The 13,610-nt window shown below is 40.7% G+C and overlaps 1 protein-coding gene across 1 annotated transcript in view; it reads left to right on the top strand.

Moving 5' to 3' along the window:
- Positions 1-8,576: 8,576 nt before the first annotated feature.
- LOC103369364 (T-cell immunomodulatory protein-like) overlaps positions 8,577-13,610 on the top strand; it is a 52,781-nt gene continuing 47,747 nt past the window's right edge. Inside the window, exons 1-2 of the mRNA XM_008298071.1 lie at positions 8,577-8,688; positions 9,454-9,497. Of these exons, the coding sequence (XP_008296293.1) occupies positions 8,577-8,688; positions 9,454-9,497 (156 nt within the window). The remainder of the gene's footprint in view (positions 8,689-9,453; positions 9,498-13,610) is intronic.

The raw sequence follows: 13,610 nt of genomic DNA, 5'->3' as shown, positions 1-13,610 counted from the left end.
GCTGTATTGCAGTGCTTTTAATTCTGGTGTGTGAGAACACACTCAGAGCATATCTGTTGTAAATTATAATGTCACAATCTCTGTCTTGGTGCAATGTGACAATTGAGAGAAATGCATAAAGCTAGTTAAGGTTGTATTGTCAGCAACATTTTAAGCTTTTGCCTGATATTTATTCAAAAGTCAGATGAAATTATTGCTTGTCAATAAATGTTTAAAGTTACAGCTACCCATTAATGTTTAATGTCAGCACCTCAGCCACAAACAACACTTTAGATGTAGTGTAACTTTTTTCCACACCCAGTAAGCTTTAAGATTCATTGTATACATTATATAAAGTCACTAGTCTCCAGTATTTTTTGGGGGATCTAATGCATCATCTGTCTGCAATCTATCAAGTCATACAAAGAGTCTAGGACACACAGGCATTGGTGAGTTTGTTCTTTTTTTTTTTCAGAGGTACATTTTTCGGCAGCAGCTCTTATTCAAGAGGCCAGGCATCTAGTAGCTGGAATCACACTCACTACACCAGGAAGCTAGTTCTTAGTGGTGAGAAATGACCTGATTTTCTGGTTTTGCAGACCACAAACTGGCAGCATGGATTAAGAACACAGAGGCCCCTCTTATCCGCAATAATGGCAGATTACTGTATATAACAGACCAATGCATTTTTATCCAGATCCGCTCTGTTAAATGTGAATTATGGCTAACTGGCAGCTGTCGTCAAGCTGTCACTGTACTAGATGTAGCAAATTAATTAGCAAAGCAACTCTGAACATAGAAATTGAATTTTACTCATTATTAAACTACCCATAGACTCTCACAGTGAGCTGTGATTCCTTAAACCAGATGTCTGATATTTCTTCTTCACTAGTTTCTCTGCAAAAAGCATCCACCATGTTATTAAAATCCAAAGCACTCACCAAGTCTGATGTAGCTGCCACAGAACAATATGCTGAGACATCATGCTCATTAGTTTGTTTTTGGAAAACAAGTGTTCTGCCCCACAATTTCTGACTGCCCAGTAGATGTTTAAACTGGCTTGATCAATAAAAATTAGTAGTTAGTTCGGATTGTGCATGCCGTGCACAAACCTGTTGATTCCTTCTTTGTGGCTGGTAGCTTCTCAACATGTGGCCTCTGTTTGAAAACCATGCAACTGGGTTTGCGTGAGAACTGGTCCTGTCGCCCCAGTTTGAATTTGTCACTTGTGAATAGGTTTAAAACCACTACATGAACTGAAATCCTAGCGTTGGCCATAGGTTTTCGGATCATTCAGTAGGCCTGGTAAACTAAATAATGTGTGTATATGGTTTCCTATTCGTGGAGACATAATCAGGATGATCCAGATTAGGGCTGAACAATTTGAGGAAAATTTTAAATTCTGTTTAAAGTCAAGCTTCAGTTCAGTGTCCGCTGTGTAATAGGTTTAACACATGATGAACTATTACTGCAACAAATACTATCAAATGAGAAACTGATCTTTATTGTAATGTAGTCAGCAAAAACTGACAGCAGAAATGGTGAAAATGCTCGGCCATGGTGTTGACTGCTTATTCTGCTCATAATGTGTCTTCCAGCAAACAAAAATACCATATGGACATGTTAACAACATGAAAAATGTTATTTTCACTGGAGGGGTTTTTTATGTTGAAACCTGCACACATTTGCACATACTGTTCATGAATCACTGGCTCGCTTTCAAAATGAAAAAAATACACACGTACAGAGCAACATAGAGTACACAAGCCAGTTCATCCTTTACTTGATTAGGTTAGTCCTGCAAAGAAGATGCCATCAGTCTTAATATTACACTAGAAAATAGGGTAGCTCTGTTCCACAGAGGTATAGGCTGTACTGTATGTGTGTGTGTGTGTGTGTGTGTGTGAGAGAGAGAGAGAGTGAGAGAGAGTGAGAGACTCTTGTCTTGGCAACAGACAAAATCTGTTCCCCACAGGATGTGTAAGAGCTATTCCAGGGATCTTGTTTAGGCCATGGAGGAGCTGTTATGTACTTGTTACATGTCAAGCAAGGATTGAAGTATGGAGAACAAAAGCAGCCTCACCGAAGAAAGTCTAGGTCTGAGTTTCCTTTCTCTCATAAATGTAGTGACAGCCGAGTCTGCACACACACACGCAACACACGAATATGCACCCTGACTCATCTACTTCCTGGAGCGATGGCGTGCCCATTGAGTTGTGAAGGACTTCTACATTGATGCTGTTTATGTCTATCTTTTTCACTTTGTGCATCACTGAATTCATGTCATGAAATTCTTCCTCTCACTGATTAAATTTACTAATTTTTCCATTGTCACACATTCTCTACAGTTAAGAGTTTTCAGTGGATGTGAAGAGACCTTTGACTAAAAGTGCCATGTTTTTGGTTCTGATTTGAATTTTATTCAGAATTTCACCTAGATGTGAGACAAATCAAATCAAAAATCAAATCAAGTTTATTGTCACTTTGCTGTACATACACGTTAGTACAGACAAGATGAAAGAGCATTTCTTCAGGATCATTTAATTAGTACATTTTGCGGAATGCACATCTGGGATGGACAAGACACTAAACGTTCACTCTCACTGTGTCCTGAAGGGGCCGCTGCCTCCATACGTTCCGCAGTCATGTTGAACATGGCGAACCTCTTCAGGTCCTGGTAGGTCTTCAGGGACACAAAGACACACACGATGGTGTGACGATGGTGAAGCCACAGATGCTGCCCAGAGCTAGCTGCCTGTCTGTCTGCCCGCCCAGAACAATGTCGTCTCCTCCAGCTGTATGGCTGTCTGGGATGTTGTTATGAACAATGGTTCTTTTAAAGCAAACACACAGCAGTCTTTACACTCTCTGTGGGTTTCTCCCAGTAAACGTAGCTCGTCCAGCTTGTTGTCGAGGGAGTGGACATTGGAGAGTAGGAGCGACGGTACTGCTGGTCTGGAGGGGTTAGCCTTTAGCCTAGCATGGATCCCGGCTCTCTTCCCCCTCTTTTGTTTATATTCATACCATTTGCGCTTCCTTCTCTCTTGGGTAACTGCCAACGTAGTCTCTGATAGGACACTGTGTTGGCACATCATGTCCAAATCACAACCGGTTGCCGCAATTCCAGTGCCATTCGCTGTCCTGATGCCCAGCAAAGTCTCCCGGCCGCAAGTTTGGCGGAATGAAAGTCTGGGATAGACATTCAAAACGTTCACTTTCGTTGTCTCCTGAAGGGGCCACTGCGTCTATGCGCGCCACGACAACCATGGAACCAGGGCTTTTAACAGGCTTCTTTGTATGTAAAGTAAAGTAGCTTTAGCTTTATCATATCTACACTGGAAATTAAACCGCCATAAAACCGTATGATTTGCTTTGCATCACGAGATTGACATGTGCCTCTCAATACAAATATGTCTATTTGTTTTGACAGTAAACAACTCGTGTCATTTGCTTCCCTATAAAAGATTACCCTGACATACAGTACATTTGTATTCAAGCTGCATGACATTGTTTGCTGCTCTTGGCCCTTTAATACACCGACATCTGTCTCTTTGTTGTGGTGTTTTGTAAACTGACGATGCATGTCACATACGTCTTACTGGTATGTATTGTTGTGGTGGCTGCCAGATTAACACTAACAACAAAACAAGTTCACAGTTTCTGCTGTGAGACTCCTCTGGAAAGTGTGTATTTACATACTTCAGGTTTCTTAATCGACCTGTTAACTGTGCAGACATGCTGTTAAAGTGGAAATAGGTTTTCACTAATGTGTGAAAACATTTTCTGTGCCTCAGAATGAATTGCAACAAAATTCCCTGCCTTCACCTTGTAGCAGCGGGCATTGCTGAGCCTGTAGCGAGGTCATGGCATCATGGCTCGAGTCCCACTGTAGTGTTTGGCATATCCTATGTTCTGTTTCCTGATAATCCCAAATGAGACTCACTTCAAGCAAATGACAATCTAATCCTTCTGTGTTATTGATTTACAGTGTCAGTGACAGTGGTGAAAATACCCTGACCCCTAACAGCATGAAATTCAAACAGGCAATGAATTATCCAATCCCTATGATTTATTGATCAGCTGTGCCCTTGATAGATGACTTTGGTATGAAGCCTGTGATGTGTTGATGCAGTGTTTGCTCATAGTTGATGAGCAGTGTAATTACATGCTGTGCTGTTTCTGACCACGTCGCTGCATTAGACTGCACTTCCACAGGCACTCATAAAGGCTTTGATCTTTTCAGAGCCAAATAACCTTGTGGTTTTTAGTGTCATTCAGCTTTATTCAACTTTACTCAACTTCTGGGGCAAAAGAATAGCCAGAAATGGCCTTGGGCTTTGAGAGCTCGCTGCAGCCATCTCAGACCTGTCAGATGTTTCTCATATTTGTCACTGCAAAGAGACATTGTTGTCTCATTAAATGATGAATGGCCTCTGGTCACTGCAGGCCTGATTTGATGTCCTTGACTTGAACGCACTCTGTAGTCCTTATTTTGCAAACAAATATTGACATTTTCCAAGAATACCTACGTGATTACTAAATATGCTTTCAAAAGCCATGATTAATGACAACAAAGCACAGGCCTTGATGAGAAATGAAAGTGTTTTTTCCCTGATAAAATGTAATTTCTCACAGAACCTGTTTACCAAGATGTTAAGTAGCAGCTGATATGCAGTGTGGTCAGTTAGGGTCAAGGAGTGCATGTTTATCTTTGATGGGCGCGCCATCTAAATTCTGCTTTAGGCATATCCTTAATAAGCTTGTGAACTTCAAAGCAGCAAATTTGTCTTTGCCACACGTACGCCATTTCTTCTTAAATCAAAGCTCTAAAAGAAAAAAATAATTCTCTTGTTTATTCACTCAAAGTGACGGCAGATGGGTTGCTACGAAGAGGATCAGGGTACAAGAAAATGGTGCAATGCAGTCCTCAGCTCTTTACCACTGTGGTGTAATTGGTCAAACCTTGAATAATCGAGCTTGCGTTCAGATTATTAACACACTGAAGTACAATCTGTCTTTGTAGATTGTCAGTGGGCCAGGTCATGGTAATCCTAAATGCTTCACTAGAAAACAACTAGACTTTTCCTTTAGATGCAAGTGGATGAAACGCAGTAGTCCACCGGCATCTGAAGGATAACAGACATTCCTTTGACAATTGCAATGTCCACAGTCTGGACAGAGAAGACAGATGGTTTTAGGGAATACTGAAGGAAGCCATCTCCAAAGAAAGGAGAGTGTAACACCACCTATCAGGTACTTATACGGCAGACCTGAAATCCCTCCACATACAGTTTCACCTCCATTAACACCCTTAGTCATCCCTCACCAGGCAGTTTTACCACTATTCATACCTTGAGGAATGTCAGTCTTTGGTCAGTACCAAGACCAATGAGCCAATGTGATTTGGGGCTGAGAGTGAGTACATGGGACTCCCCACCAGTTAGTTAGAACTGAGGAAGCCTCTTGGATGAGAGGTGAAGCATCTTCAAAAACCAAAAAGACAAGTTCAGTCTTTTTCTACTGAAGCACTGAGGATTATGGTACAGCCATCTGTAATTAAAACTTTAGGATGTATATTTTTGGTATAAGTCCGACATTTCTGTCACACATTTCAGGTGTCTTTTTCCTTTCCTTTCACTATGTGGGCGATCACACTTTCAAAATCCCCTTTGCTACATGAAACAACAACAACCGCCAAGCTAGCAACCTCCATGCTGAAAATGGCACATTTTGAAGAGAATTTGGATGTTGCAGTAGGGCAGTCCTGTTTGTTTCCTTCAGTGAATTAGCCATTTTAATGAATATGCTTACCTCCCTGCATGCACAAGTTCCACCAAAATAATGCCCCTGTCACTGTGCTGGAAAGGCACACTGCTACATCCTGAGCTTAGGAGCCAAAACGACTGTGATTGGTTTAAAGAAACGCAACAGTAGAATGACAATGAGTTGCATTTAAACCATTCTCCAGTGCTCGAATGACACTGTGGAGAGAAGTCTGGCTGTGTGAGACTACCACATCATCTACATGACTTAATGACTTATTATTATTGTTGTTATTATTATTGTCAATAGTAATGTGCATACACTGAAAATCAAATGAGAGATCAGGTGAGAGGTCTAAATTTATACACATTAGTTATGTGATTTGCAGAGCATATTTATATTTAGTTCAGGTTTTTTTTTTAAATAATAATAAAATGCCTTTCAAATGTGCGTATGAGAAATATGTAAGAAGAAAGATTATCTTTATTTTTGTGGTCCCTCATCTGATATACAAATAAACCTTCCTTGCCTTGTCTTGATGGTCTAATATTTGTAATTTGAATGAGTACCTTCACTTGAAAAGGTGTGAAACAAATAAAGACGTCTAAAAAAAAATAAAAAATGAGTGTGCCATTTATCAACAAGAACCTCTCAAAGATGGTGTGAATTGAAACACAGGTACACTGTATTTGTTCAGTGTAACAAAAATTCAAGATGTGCTTTACAAAACACTGTCAATGTGGATTGCCCTTAAGACCTACTGTTTTTGAGCTTCACCTAACAATTGTCATTCACTGTAACCAAACCCTCAGTTTGGCATCTCATAAACATAGACAAAATGAAAAATGTCCATGTCCAGACAGCTTTTAGAAAAGCTCATCCATGCTTTTACTTTATGTGGGGTAGAATACTATAATGCTCTCCTGATTGGCCTCAAGACATCTGCAAGTCATTCAAAATGCTGCTGATAGAAGACTGGAAAAAGTGAGAACACATCAGTCCACTTCTTAGATCATCCTCTGTCTTCCAGTTAAAAATAGAATTGAATTCAAGGTCATACTTGTTGTCTTTAAGTCTCTCAATGGTCTAGGTCTAGCAAAGATATGTTTGCCAAGTATAACCTAGTAGGCCTCTTAGATCTGCAGGGACTGGTGGTGCCCAGAGTTCAAACCAAACACGGTGAAATGACTTTAAGCCATTATACTGCTCACTGCTGGAATCAGCTCCCTTTGGGACTTAGATTTGCCCCAACTGTAGCTGTTATGATAAGGGGGCTATATAAATAACCATGTCATTGCCTAGTGGTGTACTGAATGGTTTTATAGCTATTCTTAGTGGAGTGGAGATCATTTAACAGGGAATATTCCACAATTCAAGAAGTACCTGCCATAATTCCACACTTGGGCACAACCATTTTTCAAAAGTCTTTACGTAACTGAAAAGTCTTATGAAGATGACATTTGTACATAAGAGTTATTTCCTTCGGAAAATGTTTGTGTTGATTTACTAAAACAATTCAATGCTGTTGCTTCATCCACCCACCCATTCCCTTTAAACAGGCGCATCTACCGGCTGGTGCCACCATATTAACAGAGAATTGGACTTCAGCGTGACTCCATTAGCCAAATCAAGGCAACCTAGACCCTGAAGCCTATTAGTATGCAAATAAAGTAACTTCTCTAATGACTGATTATCAATGCAGCGGACTTTGTCTTTGCTCCGCTTGTACACACAAATAAGTGAAATGCTTTCCTAACATGCACGTCCACATGTACATGCAGTAGTAATAGTTTGCACATTTATTTTTAATGTTTCAATTCAATGTTTCTCATTGCTGATAATTTCTGTACATTCTCTCTGTCTATATCCACCTAGCACACAGAACTGATTGATAAATTGCATCAAGTACAATGTACAATTGTGTTCAAAATAATAGTAGTCCAACATAACTAACCAGATCAGCCACTGTTTTTGGTAGAAATTATATTGTTACATGGCAAATCATTTACCAGTAGGTGTAGTAGACCCAACATTCATGATATGCATGCTCCTGAGTCTGTGTAATTAAATAATTAATTGAAAGGGGTGTGTTCAAAATAGTAGCAGTGTGGAGTTCAATCAGTGAGGTCATTCATTATGTGGAGAAGCAGGTGTCATTCAGGTGGCTCTTATTTATGGATGAAGCCAGCATATGTTGTATATGCAATTCTCTCTGCAAACCTGAGGAAGATGGGTCGTTCCAGACACTGTTTAGAAGAACAGCGTGCTTTAATTAACATGTTGATTGGAGAGGGGCAAATGTATAAAGATGTGCAGAAAATGAGAGACTGCTCAGCTAAAATCATCTCCAATGCTTTGAAATGGAAAGCAAAACCAGAGAGACGTGGAAGAAAACGGAAGACTACCATTCGAATGGATTGAACAATAGCCAGAATGGAAAATACTCAGCCAATGGTCAGCTCCAGGGAGATCAAAGATGGTTTGAAGTTACCTGTGAGTACTGTGACAATTAGAAAACACTTGTGTGAGGCTAATCTATCCGCAACAAGCCCCCACAAAGTCCCGCTGTTAAAAAAAAAAGTGTTGAAGAGGACACAGTTTGCCAAAAATAATATCGACTGACTTAAAGAGAAAAGGAGAAACATTTTGTAGACTGATGAAAGTAAGATTGTTGTTTTGGGTCCAAGGGCCGCAGACAGTTTTTCAGACGACCCCCAAACACTGAGTCCAAGCCACAGTACACTGTGAAGACAGTGAAGCATGGTGGCGGAAGTATCATATGGGGCTGCTTCTGTTACTATAGTGTCAGGCCTATTTATCGCATACCAGGGATCATGGATCAATTTACTTATATCAAAATATTTGAAGAGGTCACGCTACCTTATGCTGAAGAGGAAATGCCCTTGAAATGGGTGTTTCAACAAGACAACGACCCCAAACACACCAGTAAGCGAGCAGCATCTGGTTCCAGACCAACAAAATTAAGGTTATGGAGTGGCCAGCCCAATCCCTGGATGTTTATCCAATAGAAAACTTGCGGGGTTACATCAAAAATGCTATGTCTGAGGCAAAACCAAGAAATGCAGAGGAACTGTGGAAGGTTGTCAAATCATCCTGGGCTGGAATACGTGTTTACAAGTGCCAGAAGTTGGTCGACTCCATGCAGCACAGATGTCAAGCAGTTCTCAAAAACAGTGGTTATACAACTAAATATTAGTTTAGTGATTAACAGGAATGCGAAATGTTAACATTTTTTTCAGTTTATTGAGTAAATATTTGAGTTTGTAATGAAAAATGCAGACACTGCTATTTCTTTGAACAGCCCAATATCATTTTTCCTTAATTTTCTGTAATTAAAATATTGACACATTTTTCTTCATGTTTTGATGTAAAATATAATGTGCCGTGTTCCCAATGAATGGAAATAAAAATATTATAAGGATTTTGAGCTTTACTCACGTTTTTAAAAACACTGATTTTGAAGACACCTGTAAATCTGTGAATGCTAAAGCACACTTGAAGTTAATTAGTTCCTGTTGTCTTAAGTTGTTGTTTCTGCCCCTGTGGAGCCTTTTTCAATGTGTAAGCAAAGTTAATTTCTCTGAGTTCAACCCACTTGATGGTTGTTCCACTGCTGGATGTGTTATTGTACAGGGCGTGTAACACATGCTGAGTAACATGTCTAATTCTGGCCGTTTCTGTCTTCTTCAGTGCTCAGCGGCCTCTGCTCCAATGACTGTCCGGAAGATGTCAAGGTAAGAAATCTGTCTTAGTTCCTCCTCTTTTGTAATTAAAACATAACAAAAGGTGAAATATTTTCTTATCTCTCTTATCACTGACCAGTCACTTATCTATCTGTCTGTCCATTGCACTTATCTTTCCATCCATATGTCTTCATCATCCTCCAGAGTCTGTACTCAGCAGTTTCTAGCAGAAAGAGAGAGACGGTGTTAACACCACTAGTGCGGGCCAGATTTCACATCTGTAGGGAGGATCAACTTTATATTCAGGAAATTAGGAAAGGGGATTAGAATGGGTGATGTGCATTTGAGCTCTGGGTGGTATAAGCTCTTCTTTATATGTAAAGTACGTGCCTTTTAATGTGTGCTGGAAATGCGCCAAAAAAAGTGGAACAGATAAAAATTAGGTTAGGTTTGTTTTTATGTGACGAGACCACCTGATATATGCGCCTTCAACATTCTCCTTTACTTATTGGAGAAAAGTTATAGACCTCAATAATACAAGTCATTTGCCTCTGCACTGCATCTCACACGCTTTCCTTGTGTGCTGTGTCATCTCTGAATAATTTTTAAATGCAAGGGCAAATAAATGCCAGCTGTGTCTGTTTTCCAACTGGTGTTTTTGGGAAATATACTCGCCGCTTGTTGTTCAGGGACACTTTGACAGTAATGTGTCATTTCAGACTGGGTTGTAGTAAAAATTTTATAACGGATAACTTCTAGTTTGCCCCCTGCTAACATTGTGGAAGTTTCTGAGACATCCAAGGCTTCATGTTTGCATTGGTGTGACAAGGCCAGACAGGGCTTATTGAGACCTACAGGCTTTCTAAAAATTACATTTAGTATTTTACAGCAGTTCCAGCCTAGCATAAAGCTCCATTTGTAGCGTTACAGCTTTTTTCATTTCCAAAAACTTGGTCATGAACACAGCTTCTGTGCATCCTTAAATAGTGCAGATAGGACTATGTAAAAAAAAAAAAAACAACTGAACAACCAAATCCAAAAAATGCACTTAGAAGGAGGTACGAACAAAAGATTGTCTTTGGTTTCTCTTTTGTAGGACACTGAGTAATATCCAATCATCACATAGAAGGTTCACATATATCGTGAAACAGTCCTATTAACCCGACTATGACATTTTTACTGACTCTAACTCTTAAGTTTGGTGCCCATCCATAAACCAAGCTTCTCACATGTACAAGTGTCTAACAAAACTTGAAATGTTCCAAAACCTAACCAGAAAGTGAATAAAAACTCAAAGCAAGCGATGGCAAAAAATGTCCTAATGCAGACTTTGTCATTTTTTTAAAAACTGCCCACTTTTCCCACCCCATCACAGATCATAAATTATGTTTATTTCAAAATGAAATTATGTTCCACTCAAAATGCATTTGCCATGGTCACATCTTAAGTATGGCTGTAGTATTCAGTGTGTATACAAAACTTTTTGTTTGAGGGGGGAGGGATATCCCAGACAAGCCCCCATTATGAGCTGCTCACTCTAAATCACAGCTACCCTGTGTGACAGTTGGCTGAGCTTTTAAGCAGGTGCAGTGATGACAGGCCCAGCTGGAGCGTAGCACAGTGCAGCGCTGGTGTACCGGTCCAATCAGTCCAGGCAGGAGGCAGGACAGAGGAGGAGCAGTCAAAACTAGAGGCCGGGTGGGATCCAAATGCAGGCACCAGTCTGGGGCTTGTACAAATTCATTTGCATTAAATTAATTTATGAAATCAGGACAAAGTTATTCAGACCAAAGAGGAAAAGGATTGCAAAGGTCCAGGACCTTAACAATGTGTGTCTTGCTTCAGGTACTGGTGGGAGGATGTGCTACAGTCCAGGAAGGCTGGTTTAAGTAGAAGTTTAAGTAGAAGTATTACCTTATCAGATAATCTACCATAAAAATCCATCCATCCATTATCTATACACCGCTTAATCCTCATTAGGGTCACGGGGGGGCTGGAGCCTATCCCAGCTGACTTAGGGCGAAGGCAGGGGACACCCTGGACAGGTCACCAGTCTATCGCAGGGCCACACATAGAGACAGACAACCAAGCACACTCACATTCACACCTACGGACAATTTAGAATCACCAATTAACCTCAACATGTTTTTGGACTGTGTGGGAGGAAGCCNCGCTTAATCCTCATTAGGGTCACGGGGGGGCTGGAGCCCATCCCAGCTGACTTAGGGCGAAGGCAGGGGACACCCTGGACAGGTCGCCAGTCTATCGCAGGGCCACACTTACACACAGACAACCAAGCACACTCACATTCACACCTACGGACAATTTAGAATCACCAATTAACCTCAAAATGTTTTTGGACTGTGTGGGAGGAAGCCGGAGAACCCACGCAGCACGGGGAGAACACACAAACTCCACACAGAAAGATTCCGGTGCCCCCACCGGGACGCGAACCGGCAACCTTCTTGCTGCGAGGCAACAGTGCTACCAACTACGCCACCCTGCAGCCCTACCATAAAAATATGCCCTCAAATGTATTGCACTGGATAACACTGCACTTTACCAGTGGGGTTGCAATGTGGCAACTATTTTTTTTTTTTTTTTAACTCATTTGTTTCTTTATTGCAGGAGCCCTCTGAGTTGACACTGTCAGTTGCTCTCAGTGGCTTTATTGACATTAATTAGGGTTTTAAGTTTTTGCTATTTTGCCTTACTCACGTCACATCTCTCTCCAAGGTCCTTCATAAGGCTCAAAAAGAATGTTCTGCTGTGTGACATTATCTGATGACTGTTGCTACTGGAGACAACACAGGATATTACCACTTGGATGCAATAGCCACATGTTTCTCTCAAGTTACATTCATATACAACTAAACTGGATTGTCAATTACATTTTGAGGGTAACCTGTTTTCTCACAGATCACACGTTTGTGACAGATCACAAAAGGGTTCCTTATAACATATCTTTGCCATTTATTGTATTGCTTTGCTGTTTGTCCTTTTTTAGCAAACTAATCATGTGTGAGATAGGGCAGGACCTTTCACTCTGGTAACCCATAAAATGTGGGAGAAGCTTCAAACATGTTGTAAAAACGGCAGTTGCTGATTCCTGCCTCCATCCCTCCTGCCTCTTCACGTGGACAGTGTGGCTCTTTCAAAGTGGAAGACTTTCCTATTACATCACAGTCTTGTATTTAGGTGACAAAATACATGTGCTTCACAAAGAATTTACATTTTTTCAGAAATGTAAATGAGGTTGCAGCTTAGTAATACACGCCATTTTTGAGAAACAGTTTTGACTGAACACACACATTTAACCCTTTGCTTTGGATCCATTCATATCATTAAGCTCTAATCCTGCTTCACACTGGTACTGTAGGAGAGAATCCAGTCTTCAGTGTCATACATTTCACTGATAAACCTGAGAATCACATGGAGTTACATTCATTTGTTACCATATAAAGTTTAATTTTCACTTTTCTCTGCCCTCTCCGTGATTCTTTCACTTTCTGGCAGGATGCTAAAAGATTTTTAAAAGTCGGTGCCTCCAATTTGTCTGCCATGAAGTGTTAGCTGATGCACAGTGACTCGCTAGATCCCAAAGGCGTGTTTGACCTGTGTGCAGTCCCAAGGTTTTACATTGAGAGCATACCATGAATTTGGTTTTGACGTAAAAATGGCTGAACTATTAAGCAAGTAGCTTTAAGAACCTTTTATTTATCCGAAGGCGCAATGGCTAGTCATCACGTGTAGGTGGACAGAGCGAGCAATAAACCCAGAAATAAAGCAGCCGATAGAATCAGTCCTTACACAACCGTTCACCAGTGGAAAGCCCTTTGCAAAAACATTAGCTTTGACAGCAACAAGAGGCTGCTGGTATTAGAGTTGTTTTGGTTTTCTGTCTGTCTGCCTTTCCGCCCGCTTGTTGTCTAACTGAAAGGTATGATGAATGCAGTAGACGAGTGGAGCTCGCAGCTGTTTCTACTCTCCTCCTCTCCCATCCATCAACCCCCTCTATCTTTTCATTTCATTCTCCCACTCCTCTTCTTCTTAGTCACACCTCTCTTCCTCTGTCTTTCTTTCAGCCCACTAGTCTGATCCTCTGTGGCTTTCTCATCTCTCTCTCTCTCTCTCTCTCTCTCTCTCTCTCTCTCTCTCTCTCTC

The sequence above is a fragment of the Stegastes partitus genome, unplaced genomic scaffold (assembly GCF_000690725.1).
Source record: "Stegastes partitus isolate 25-593 unplaced genomic scaffold, Stegastes_partitus-1.0.2 Scaffold27, whole genome shotgun sequence".
NCBI classification, from domain to species: Eukaryota; Metazoa; Chordata; class Actinopteri; family Pomacentridae; genus Stegastes; species Stegastes partitus.
The sequence above is the reverse complement of the archived record's forward strand: the minus strand, read 5'-3'. Positions and strand labels throughout refer to the sequence as shown.